General features: G+C 32.5%; 1 protein-coding gene across 2 annotated transcripts; it reads left to right on the forward strand.

The window, feature by feature from the left end:
- Positions 1 to 4,452: 4,452 nt before the first annotated feature.
- LOC134687603 (uncharacterized) lies at positions 4,453 to 11,959 on the forward strand. Of its 2 annotated transcripts, none has more exons than XM_063548028.1 (5): positions 4,453 to 4,570; positions 7,199 to 7,823; positions 9,975 to 10,057; positions 11,030 to 11,136; positions 11,734 to 11,959. In XM_063548028.1, the coding sequence occupies exons 1-5, from the start codon at positions 4,558 to 4,560 to the stop codon at positions 11,944 to 11,946; spliced, it is 1,041 nt and encodes a 346-aa protein (XP_063404098.1). In that variant the 5' UTR covers positions 4,453 to 4,557; the 3' UTR covers positions 11,947 to 11,959. The 2 variants fall into 2 exon arrangements, with proteins under 2 accessions (XP_063404098.1, XP_063404099.1); XM_063548029.1 differs by lacking the exon at positions 4,453 to 4,570 and adding an exon at positions 5,694 to 5,820.
- Positions 11,960 to 13,318: the final 1,359 nt, after the last annotated feature.

Consider the following 13,318-nt stretch of genomic DNA (forward strand, 5'->3'; position numbering starts at 1 on the left):
CACGGTTACAAGTTTGTTCTAGCTCTATGCTATCTGGGGTTGAAATCATAAAACTTTGCTCAGTGCTCGGAGTAAAAAATCATGTTCGAAACAAGAAATCCAACATTTTGATTGGTTGATTTTGGAGTATGAGTACAAAAAACTGACTCGAAAGTTTTATGATGACTGCAAGGCCCGTAGTTTTGAAACTAGTCAATGTAGACAGAGTGGTGAGTGACTCTGGGTTGATATATTAAATAGGTAACCCCAGTCATACCGGAGACCAGACCATTCAATAACAAAGCATATGCTCTCTGTGCATTTAATTGTACAAAATATTATAAAACTTACATGTCATGTCTTTATTTCTTATGCACATGTAAGATATAGAAACTTTATAAAAGTATAATAAACGAATCTTTACAGATAAATGATTCGACGGTATACTTACTAGACGTCGAGCCGAGGCCGGTAGCCCGGAATTTCCAAGGGGAGTTGCATGGAGTCGCGATACAAGCATACTCAACTTTAACATTTACAATTCAAACAGAACGTCGACTTTAACAATACTTATTTATTTTCAAGTGGGGACCGTACGAACACCTCGAATCCCAACCCCAAGCCCCTTGCTACGGCATCTTCGCTAGCCAAGGGTTACGATCCACTCCCGCTCTCTTCACCCTTGGCAGATTGAGCCAACATTTGTGATATCAATGTTGCGCCATCTATCGGAAGTTTAAAGTCACGCCCATTCCGAATAAATTATTCTTGACCAATGATAGCACTTGAACTCTTCAATTTGGAGATAAAAACACGGTAGCGTCTAGATTCTAAACACTTGGTAAAGCCGGAAACGAAAATATATGTCAATATTCATGCATTTGTGCATGAAACATTCACAGAAACTTCTATTAGTTGATTAAAAACATTCAAGTTGTCACTAAATATAGTCCTATGTTTAGTGATGTAAAGACTTGTTGCACAATAAACACGTGGCAATTGTTTACAAACACTTTCAACATTTACACGTGATCATGTTATAGGCGCTTTTTGATTGGATGCAGCGAGTATCTACTGCAACCAATAAAAATCCTTACCTTGTGTCTCCGAAATATTATCTCAATCCGCCAAGGGTGAAGAGAGCGGGAGTGGATCGTAACCCTTGGCTAGCGAAGATGTTGCTACGGGTGTGGAGCCTTATTAATATTTACAGTCATACATAATACTAGTTATTGATCTTCTTTCTCTATGTTACCTGTGATCTTTCTGGTGGCCAACTATACCATAAAGGAGGCAATGCTATGATAGTTTGCCATGCAGGGACAATTTTCACCTATTAAACGTGTCTTGTCTCCACTGTAATAAAAAAAAATAAAGTTGCACAACAGATCAACAATTACGTCACCATAACCGACATCGACTCGCTTTAACATGTTTAGAATCTTTAATTAATCCTTACTCAAAAATAAAAGGATTTTCCATGTTTTGTGTATTTATCTAAAACAAATTCATTAAAGTCGGGGAAAAGGGAAAAAGATAAATTTTAATGGAGTTATTGTCCTGAAATGATCAAGTTTACTGTTATTTTGTTATGACTGTTATCAAAGGAAAATTACCTTGGTGCAGGGAGATAACTCTTCAAATCATGTATATGCGTTTGTAAAAGTCGAGTTTTGTCGATGTATTTTAGGCTTTTATCTAAAACAGTTTAGGAATAATCTATGTATTAACCTAGAAGCTTAGAATATATCTATAGACCATACATTTAAAACCATTGTTTGACACAAAAGTACACTGATGATTTCAAGAGTTAGTTTCTCTAACCTAGGTCAAAGCTATACAAGATAGAGAATCTGTTTCTGAAAAACGGGATCACCATTGTAAAGATTTAAAAATAAATTGACATATGGTAACTTAAATTGTCAATCAACTGCTTTAATTTTACAGGACTTTACAGATCATTTACCCTTTCTGTATTATATAAGCATACAATCAAGAACTTCGATTTTGACGATCCAGTAAATGCAAATTGCCAATGTTTGTTCATTATTATTATTATTATTACAAGGCATTTTTATAGGGCACTTTTAAACACTACTATTACTCTAAGCGCTTTGCATGTTAAAACAAATATACCCAAGTTCGTACATACACACAAGAGTTCACACGCTGAAATGTCTCGCCTTCTTTACTAATCATTGATATTATGTTGATAGACCTAAATATAAAGATTTATTACAACTGTAACATAAACTCTAGAAAACGAAACATTGATCAATAAACAATAAAAATGAGGTCAAGGTCAGATGAACCATGCCAGGCAGACATGTACAGCTAACAATTCTTCAATACAACAAATATAGTTGACTTATTGCTTATAAATTAAGAAAAACAGACCAAAACACAAACACTTAACACTTAGCAATGGACTGTGAAAATGAGGTCAATGTCAACTTAAACCTGCGTCACAGACATATAGATCATAAAATAGTTCCATACACCAAATATAGTTGACCTAATGCATAAAGTATTAGAAAAAGAGACCAAAACTCAAAAACTTAACTTTGACCATTGAACCATGAAAATGAGGTCAAGGTCAGATGACACCTGTCAGTTAGACATGTACACCTTACAATCATTACATACACCAAATATAGTAGACCTACTGCATAAAGTATAAGAAAAACAGACCAAAACACAAAAACTGAACTATAACCACTGAACCATGAAAATGAGGTCAAGGTCAATTGACACCTGCCAGTTGGACATGTACACGTTACAGTCCTTCCATACACCGAATATACTAGACCTATTGCTTATAGTATCTGAGTTATGGACTTGACCACCAAAACTTAACCTTGTTCTCTGATCCATGAAATGAGGTCGAGGTCAAGTGAAAACTGTCTGACGGGCATGAAGACCTTACAAGGTACGCACATACCAAATATAGTTATCCAATCACTTATAATAAGAGAGAAACTAACATTACAAAAAACCTCAACTTTTTTTCAAGTAGTCACTGAACCATGAAAATGAGGTCAAGGACATTGGACATGTGACTGACGGAAAGTTCGTAACATGAGGCATCTATATACAAAGTATGAAGCATCCAGGTTTTCTACCTTCTAAAATATAAAGCTTTTAAGAAGTTAGCTAACGCTGACGTCGCCGTAGCCGCCGCCGCCGCCGGAATCCCTATGTCAAGCTTTCTGCAACAAAAGTTGCAGGCTCGACAAAAACTACAAAGGGAAAAAGGTAAAATCCAAATTGAAAGAAAGAAGTGCACGTTTGGTATCATAGTCCAGAGGTTTTTTTCAAAATCTCTCTTAAACTTTCTCCACTTTTTATGGCTTCTATCTATTACCATTTCTGACCAAGGTGAAAGGTGAAAAGTTTAAATGTTTAGCTTCCGCACTAATACTCATTCACTACGAAACTTTTAAACTGCTGGATAACAACGGCACGTTTTTAAGGGGGGATTGATAAAATTATGGTTAACTCCTTGAATCCAAAATATTTTGTTGTAAATTATTACAAGTGTGGACACAGATCAGTATGGATAGTATGTTTGAATATTTAACAGTTTTTTCTGACAAAAAGAGTTTTCCCCCATAGGGTCCTTTTTTATTATTATTGTAACCAAAATTTAAATGTGTACTGATATAAAAGTGTCCATGTGAAATATGTATTTTATGATAATATTTCAAAGTGTAAATAATACGATAAATGTGTTTTTGGATAAGGCATTGTTGTTTTAATGATGAAACGGTTTTATGATATGGCATTGTTGTTTTGAAGAGGCAATATGTTTTTGAAATGGCATTATTGTTTTTGGAAAATGAAATGTGTTTATGATATGCCATTCTTGTTTTGAAGTTGCAGTGTTGTTTTGTTCGTTATAGAGCTTCATATTCCTGGGAATTAAAATTAAACTGTAGGCTAAGACAAGCTATAGGGAAATATGTGATCATATATTTCTAACACCTAACAACCCCACCCCTTATATAAAACTGTTTGCTATCATAGACATAGAGAAAACACGCTCCTCTTACTGAAACGTATTTTAAATCAGAAAATATATAATCGTGTAAAAGAAAGCGAAATATATCAAAGGAACAATTAAACTAATTTGCCGAAAAAAATGACACAGCCATGGCAACAAAAAAGAAAGACAAAAACATTCATGACCAAATAAACTCAACATATGAGACTGAAGACTGACAACTGCTGTTATTTCTAGATTTTTCCAGTCAGATATATAACTTTTCGTACATTATATAAAGCAACTTTAAAATCTTCACGCATTTAAATTATTTAATCAAATATTCTAGTCAGGACATTCATATTCACTTTGATAATGAAATGTATACAGTATACGTACAACACTTAAAGTTGAATGGGGAAATTGTTAAAGTTCTCAACAAGCTAACAAAGCTAACAAATCTCCTATGTCAATTTTGTTTGTGTAAAGATCTTTAAAAATTGCATATCTTTACAGATGATTTCCTTTCAATGATTTCATGATTTTTAATAAAAGTGCGAGTGATAAATACAAGTGATTTTTTACTTACTTTAAAAATGGCGGAACAAGGTATGTTATTTTGGTAAATTTTATGAAAATAATTATAGAAACACTTCCTATGAAAGTTCATCTACAAACTGTAGTAAACATGTTATTTATTATTTCAAATGTCACCAGTTTTGTGCGTTTATTTTCATAAATTTGAAGAAAACAACCGTAAAAATAAAGAGAGCAGCTGTTGTCTTCACCTGTCTTTATAAAATATTTTCTACTTTTAGAGTTGACCTTTTCCTAGATTTAGACATCGCTCATCACCGATTTTTTGCTTTCAATTGGTGTACGTGTTAAATATGTCGTTGCGTCTTTAGTTTTCTATGAATTGATTTGTGGACATATTTTTTCTATACCTATTCGTCTGTCTTTTTTTTTACTGCTCTTGTTTGTTTTTGGGGGTTTCTTTTAAGGGTGTGCACTGGCTATAATAATTTCTTTTGACTGTGGAGTTTAAACTATCTACTAGTACTTGGTACCTCCCCTATCTTTTTATACTTATTAGGAAAGTTTCAAAATACGAATTTGTTATAAATATTTATGAAATTCTGACAAAAAACTTTGGATGATAAACATCAAATATGTTGTATTATTCATGGCACGAAATTTCAATACGTCATAAAAACCACAAAATAAGAAACAGTGTTTTATTGCAGTTCTCCATCTCAAAGTCACTGTTAGCCTTTTAACTGATATATAAACTATACTGATATTTCTTGTACTGCATGATTCTATCAGATGTGACATTTAGCAATTCTTTCGTTCAGCAGGTATCTTGCTCATTGTTTTAGTAAAAGAAGTCGTTATTTTATCCATCAATGAACTAGTAAGTTAGTTCAACATTACAATTTAATAAAAATTGTTGTGTTGGCTTGTTTATAACACTTGTTAAATCTATCATAATACATACACAATTTTATTTATCAACTAGAGTCAAATGCATGTTTAGATCTCGGTGCCCGTTAGCAGGTCTTAGTATATTGACACATAGATTAAGTTCAATGCACGACTTTAAATTCTAAAGTTAGCAAACAAATTTATCTCACATTATGTTTAATTTGTAATTCTTTCATGAGTTTTCATTGATTCTTCTTTGTTAATTTCGCCAATTATTGAAATGCTAGAAGAATAAAATATGATAATCAATAATAGACTACTGGAACATCGATTTTTAACTGTAGCATTCAATACACTTTATTGGATTCGATAAATAAATATATGTATTCTAGTTTTAATGACTAATTTTCTGTGAATTTACATATTTAAAGGTAAGTGTGTGTTGACAAGGATGCGATACATAAACATTGACAATCTATCTATCTCTCTTTCTTTCTTTTTTAGGGACATAACAACATCATTGCCAGTTTGTGTTTACCCTTTTACTAGTAACATTTCTTTATTTCCAATATATATATGATGGGTATTGGATAATAAATATCGTCGAATATGTATTAGTGACTATAAAGATGAACACTCTTTGTGTGTCTCTTTTTTAAAATCAATCTGTATTTTATGTTCTTTACCGATCAATTGTATACATTTGCGGATCCAGGGGGTCCGGGGTTGGAACCCCTTTTTTGGGGCCGATCAATGCATTTGAATGACATATAGTTGGACCCCCCTTTTCAAGTTTTGTCCTGGGTTGGGACCCCCCCCCCCTTTAAATTGCTGGATCCGCCCCTAGTATATGTGTTTCTATGTGCAGTATCGACCTTGCTGCATAAATAAGTTTCTGATATTTTAAGATTGCACTTGTGGTGGGCAGTCCGAATTTCACCGTCATTTCATTAGAACTATATAACAGTCAATCAATTAGTCATTTGAAGGGGTCTACTCATCGTCCGAAATGCAGTCCGTCACATTCCAAAACATCCATGACATTTCTCCACAGTTATTTAGCTATTGCTATGTATGTATGTATGTACTCGAGATTCCGCCAATTTAGACGCACCCCTTGATTGACTTCAAGGGTACAGCGGATCCATGTACACTCCATAAGGATTAATGGAGATGTGTCCTTTACAATTTTATCCCACCCCCAGAACAATCCCAACCAACACCGCCCAAGGGAGCCAATAAAAGAAGACGTATGGTATATATCAATGAAACATTAACCCAAACGTAACAAACAACCAAAATACATTAATTAAGAGGTGAAATTATATAGGTGTTTTTTTTATTGCGTTACAATTTTTTCTCTCAAATCCATTGATGCAGTAATTTGCTGAAAGTTTAATTAGTAATATCAACAGTCAATTAGTAAATATCGTTTCTATATTAGGGATTAAACGGAGTACTCCTGAATAGTCCAAATTAAGACTTAATTAAGATCAAATATTTTTTTTGCATTAATTGGCACCACTGTTTTAATTAGAGCCATTCGAATTTATATTTAAAAGCGGGCTTTTAGGAAGTTTAGACATTCAGAGTTTCCTAACAATAGAGTACTGACTCTGTGTGGGCCTTTCCATCGGACTGTACCCGTTAAATGGCTTAAGTTGTTTTAAACAATAAAACATCTGATGTACTTTCATTTATATGAATATTTGTAAATACATGAGCCAAGGAAAAATATTAATGTGATAATCTCTTTTAAAGTCAGCTTACACGTCAATTTTTCACTCTAAGAAATACAATATATTTTAGCATCCATGGAAGGACAAGTAACTTCTAGTAGTGAACAGGCAGACACAGAAACTGGAAGTGATAATACTGCTATAGGAATACCAACAGGCGAAACTCAAAATGAACAAATAGTATCTATTCCATCAAGTGATCCTCCAATAGCTACCAAAAAACCAGCAACACCAGAATTATCTTCAAAAGAAAAGATGGTTAGAGAATTAGAAAAAATGAAACGAGCAGACTCACTTAAGGAGGAATGGCGCACTTATGAATATAAAAAGTTATGCAGAAAAAATAAAGATGATTTGGAGAGACAAAGACTTTCAAAAGGAGTAGAATTAAATGCTGGTGTAAATGAAGCTAAGCAGGCCATTAAGAAAATAACAGACGATGAAGAATTTTTCGCTCTGAAGAAGCAGCGGAGACATTTTAGAGAAGAATCAGCATTAATCAGAAGAAAACTTGAAGAGAAAATGGGAATTTTGATTCGGAGAGATAACCCAGAACTTAAACAAATGGTGGAAACATTCATATTCAAACCAGAAGATAATTCAACAATTCCTGAACATATATTAAAGGTTTTGTCGTGGTCAGAAATTGAAGATCTCAAAAAAGCTTTTGATTTATTTGACATGAAGAGCAAAGGGTAGGTCATTATATTTATTTCGATTTTTTTGTACTTGATGCAATTTTAATTTTTAAAATGAGACATACATTTTGTGTACATATACATTTACACAGATACTAAAATTGTATCTTAGTATCGTAAATAACAGTAATAAGCAAGTGGTATAAACTTTTTAAGATCCTTTAAGCTAAGGCAGTGTCTGAAGCTTAAACTGATTGCGTTCGGTTTACGTTTTTCTGATTTCGTATCCCGTACCCTTTAAGGAGGCTCGCGGGTATAAAATTTTCAGAAAAAAATCAAACATTCATTTTTCTTTACAAATTTTATTAATTACCTTTAGTAGTTGTTACTTTATCTTATGCTACAAGAATTTTTCCAAAAAATCAATACATGTTGGCCCCAGATGACTTAAAATTTGGATATCGTTGAAAAAGCTCCAAATTATCTCCCTTTTGTGCAAAATGCAATTTCTGGCTCTAAAAATGAAATATCTTTTTTAACTCATCGGTGACCTGTATTTTTAATTGTTGTTTTCGAATAGGCTGTTCACAAACTGAATAATTGTAAAATTTAACCAATTTCTGTAAGTTCTTTTTTTATTTCGATATTACCAATATTTCTCCTATTAGTTCAACAGAAAAAAAGGACATTAACAAAAATGTATACTTTTTTCAAAGGCAGATTGTGAGCGTAAATGCACGGTGACCCCATTTTTTTATTTCATTTTTCCATTAGGTATAAGATAAAGTTCATTTATAGAAAAATATAGAGAAATCCTATATTAAATAAAAAAAATGATTTAGACCCGCAAGCCCCCTTAAGACCTTTTGAACTCAATGTGAGTTTTGCCCACTGTTAAAGGTTGTACGATTACCTATAGTTAAAATGGAGAATGGAAATGGGGAATGTGTCAAAGCGACAACAACCCGACCATAGAGCAGACAACAGCCGAAGGCCACCAATTGGTATTCAATGTAGTGAGAAATTCCCGCACCCGGAGGCGTCCTTCAGCTGGACCCTTAACAATTGTGCATATTCAGTTCAGTGATAATGGACGTCATACTAAACTCCGAATTATATACAAAAAAACTAAAATTTAAAATCATACCAGACTAACAAAGGCCATGGGCTCCTGACTTGGGACAGGCGCAAAATTGCGGCGGGGTTAAACATGTTTTTTTAAGATCTCAACCCTCCCCCTTTACCTCTAGCCAATGTGGAAAAACAAACACACAACAATACGCACAGTAAAACATATTAGTGTTTCAAAAGCCTCTTTTAATCGTATAAATGAGTTGTATTTCCAGTCATACCATATTTACTCATTTTCGTTCATAGAGCTAAATAAAGGCTTATTCATGTTTTTATACCTTTCTTTGTCTCCTATGCTTTTCAAGATAAAAATGAGAAGTACCTTTCATGTAACTAGTTCAACCACATTACATGACATATTGATGTACCTATCGTCATTCAAAATCTCATCATCAAAGTTAACTTTATATTTTAGTTTTTGTACTTTCAAAGAGTATGTCAGTGCCAATGCAAAACAGTGTATTATTCTAAAGCACCTCTATCTCTAAACATTCGGAGATACTAGCTTGAAAGGGTTTAGACGCAAATGACATTATGTGAAACAGAAGATTCACCAAAGGGAGGATAGGAATGCCATATATACCGTCAGGCGTCAAACGGTCATTTTCGGCTACCGTTTCAGAATTGTTTCAGAAATATTTGTCAATTTTTAACGATAAAAACGACATTTTGTTAACCCAGTGAATTTCTGTCCTATAGTTGGTACATACAACTTTCTATTGCTGATGTCTGTAGGTTGACATTTTAGAAGTATTTTTTACTGTTCATGTTTCTTAGTTGTTATGTTTACATCAACATGGTCTCCCTTTACATACAGATATATCCATGCATACTATAAACACAGACGTTTTAAAATAAACTCATTAGCACATTAAATATTAAAAAATCCATGTGGTATAAACATGTCTGGTAAATAAAATGAACTAAATAACAGAATTAGTACAAGGTGTTTTAAAAAAGACAAACGACTTGAATTAATATTATAAAAATAAATCGAGTTTGTTGTAAGAATAGACTGAAAAGTATTATGCAAAATAGTATAAATTATTATATATATTTATCTTATATTTTTAACAGATATATAAATGCAAGAGATGTCAAAAGAATAGCAAAGATGCTTGGATTTAGAGCAACCAAAGTAGTGTTTGATGAAATGATAAGTATGTATTTAATACAGTTACCAAATAGGACTATAGAGCACTAGTAATATTTAAGCTTTTTTAAGATATTGATTTACAGTTTTTTTTAATATAGATAAGACCGTTGGTTTTCCCGTTTGAATGGTTTTACACTAGTAATTTTGGGGCCCTTTATAGCTTGTTGCTCGATGTGAGCCAAGGCTCCATGTTGAAGGCCGTACATTGACCTATAATGATTTTCTTTTTTAAATTGTCAATTGGATGGAGAGTTGTCTCATTGGCACTCACACCACATCTTCCTATATCAATCTATGGGACAACTGTCCCTACATATTAATTGTCTTGTGAAAATGCTATTTGAAAACATCCAATCAAACAGTGAAAAATCTTGATTTATATAAATTGTCACATGAATCTATTCACCTTCATTTATGGACAAAGGAAGATAACTCTAAATAAATATTGCAAAATACTTGTTTTGTACATTGTATAGATATAACTTCTTTGTTGGAAAATTTTGATGAAATGTTTTCTTGCTTCCATTTCTTTTCATATTGTTTTTTTATTATTATTAATTTAGGCATTTTTTTTGCAGCTTGTAGTGTCCTACTCGGACAATAAAGTAATTTCAAAAGAACACACAATCTCAAAATTGTCTGTTCTCTCAAGGATTTGTAGTGTCATCATACATTGATCTTTGGTTCTCTGTGGCATTGTTCATTACAGGGAGATTTCAATAAGCATTTGAAATTCTAATAAATCTTAATTAGTGTGTCCAAGAACAACTTTATGACACATCTGTAAAAAAGAATATCCTATATAATGATCCCATCTGCTTAGTCCAGCCCTGGCCTCAGTGACTCTTTTTTGTTGTTGTTGTCACTGACAATAAAAAAAAAAAAAGAGTCACTGAGGCCAGGGCTGGACTGACCATCTGCTATGATGATGGAATATTAAAAAGTTTATATTAATATAAATGAATATATTTCATAGGTGAATTAGCAGGTCCACCTAAAGACAGAGTGACATTTATAAACTTTCTAGATTTCATTGTAAAGAGTCAAGGAGAAGGTCCTGATCCATATGATGAAATACTTCAGGTAAGATTAAGTATATAGCAATATCATTCTGTTCATGCCTGACATATTTGCCACTGGACATAAAGCAAACAACAATCAATCAGTTACAATAATCTCCTTTAAAGTTGTTTAACATCAAATTACAAAAGACAAAATTCTATTGGAAACAAAATATTACCAGTATGGTTGCATAGCAAAGTCAGGAACCTGATGTTCAGCAGTTGTAGTATTTGTTGTTGATTTGGTTCATAAGTGTTTCCTCGTTTTTTATATAGATTAGACTGTTGATTTTCTCGTTTTAAAGGTTTTACACTAGTCATATTTGGGCCCCTTTATAGCCTACTGTTCAGTGGACACTACTCTGTGTTGAAGGCTATACTTTGACTTATAATGGTTTTATCTTTTACAAATTGTGACATGGATGGAGAGTTGTCTCATTGACACTCATACCACATCTTCTTACATCTATATAGCAAGAGATCTATTAGTCCTAGCCATATGTAACACATGCTCATTAACAAAACAACAAAGGAAATATGATGCAGTATACTAAGTAACTGTACATTACACATTTTTTTTAAATTATATTTAAAGTACAAATGTGTCTTTCTTTTGTAGGCTTTCAAAATAATGGACACAGAGGAAAATGGATTTCTGACTTTAGCTGATCTTAAACAAATATGTGAGGGTGTAAACTTAAACTTTTCAAATAAAATCATACAAGAAATGATTGAAGAGGCTGACAATACTGGAGATGGAAAGATTTCATTAACAGAATTTACCAGTATCATGTGCCAAACAGGACGTTTCAAAAATTGTGCTCCAAAATAAATATTGAAATTGTTATTTTGTTGAAATTATAACAAATTAAATCTCATGTCTGTTAACAAAGATGTTTGCCAATTAAAAGATGTCATAATGAAGAACCTAAATGCACAACTTAACAAGTCTTTATTGTCACTTACGGAAGTTCGCTACTCAGTTTCAAAATAAATCGCTTTTAAAACTAGTATATATTGATAGTTGATTAGTTAAGGAATCAAAAAAGCAAAAAATATATGTGCTAGTTTCAAAATATTAGTCATTGAAATTTTGGCTGGAAAATGTTCTCTCTTGATTTTTCACAGCTTTATCATTGACAAGTTTAAGTTCTCAAAAACTATTAAAAAATGAATAAGCTTTTTTAAGACTTTTACAAATGGCTTATAATTATACCTGCAAAAAAAAATTTCAAGAAAAATGGGGGTCAATGGGCAAAAAAATTAGACTTTGTGCAAACATAAATTAGTAATGAAAGAAATAATTTTTGACACAACAATAATATAGAAAGAGTATTTTCCCCTCAGAGTCCATCAACTATATCTTATTCAGATTTAAGTGGCCAAAGGCAAACAGAAGGTTAAATATATGATATCCAAGTTTTGTGGATTTACCCTCATCAGGTATACTTCTGATCAATAGTTCCAAAAGTCAATTATACAAAACAAGTATAAACAAATTTTTCAAAGGGTCTAAACAGGAAGTGCTTAGGTCGACCAGGACACTTAAGTAAATCTTATTGAGTGATTGATTAGCTACATTTGAAAATGCCTGTTCAAAGTCAGGAATATGAGAGTTGTTGTCCATTTGTTTGATGTGATTTGCCATTCGATAAGGGACTTTCCAATTGAGTTCAGTTTTTTTGTGATTTTACTTATTTTTTTGTAAATATGTACATTTCTGTTTTGTTGACCTTTATTTGTCAAAAACAACAACATCCAAATCTTATATCATAAAATAGGATATCCATGACTAATTCTGCCTTATCAATATACTCTAGCCACAAATCAGTTTTAAAATTATTAATAAATGTACTTACTTTGATTACATGTCTTTCACTCATACAGCTACATTGTATGTATAAATTATCGTGTTTTCTACACATTGATATCGTAAAATATCAGCCACAAGCCACTATGATAGCCTTTTTGGCAAGTGAGTGAAAACTGATTATTTAAGTGAATTTTCCAGGTCCAAGGACCACAACTCTGCACAAAATCATCCTAATGGAACAACATTCAAACTTGATCTGTAACTTGGCATGACAAAAATATATACTAATTTTCAAATCAATCTCTTCAAGCATGATGTAATAAAATGCAGAAAATTGATCATTTAAAAGATTTTTCAAAGTCTAAGGACCATAACTCTGCACACAAAAAAT

Source organism: Mytilus trossulus, chromosome 10 (assembly GCF_036588685.1).
Source record: "Mytilus trossulus isolate FHL-02 chromosome 10, PNRI_Mtr1.1.1.hap1, whole genome shotgun sequence".
NCBI classification, from domain to species: domain Eukaryota; kingdom Metazoa; phylum Mollusca; class Bivalvia; order Mytilida; family Mytilidae; genus Mytilus; species Mytilus trossulus.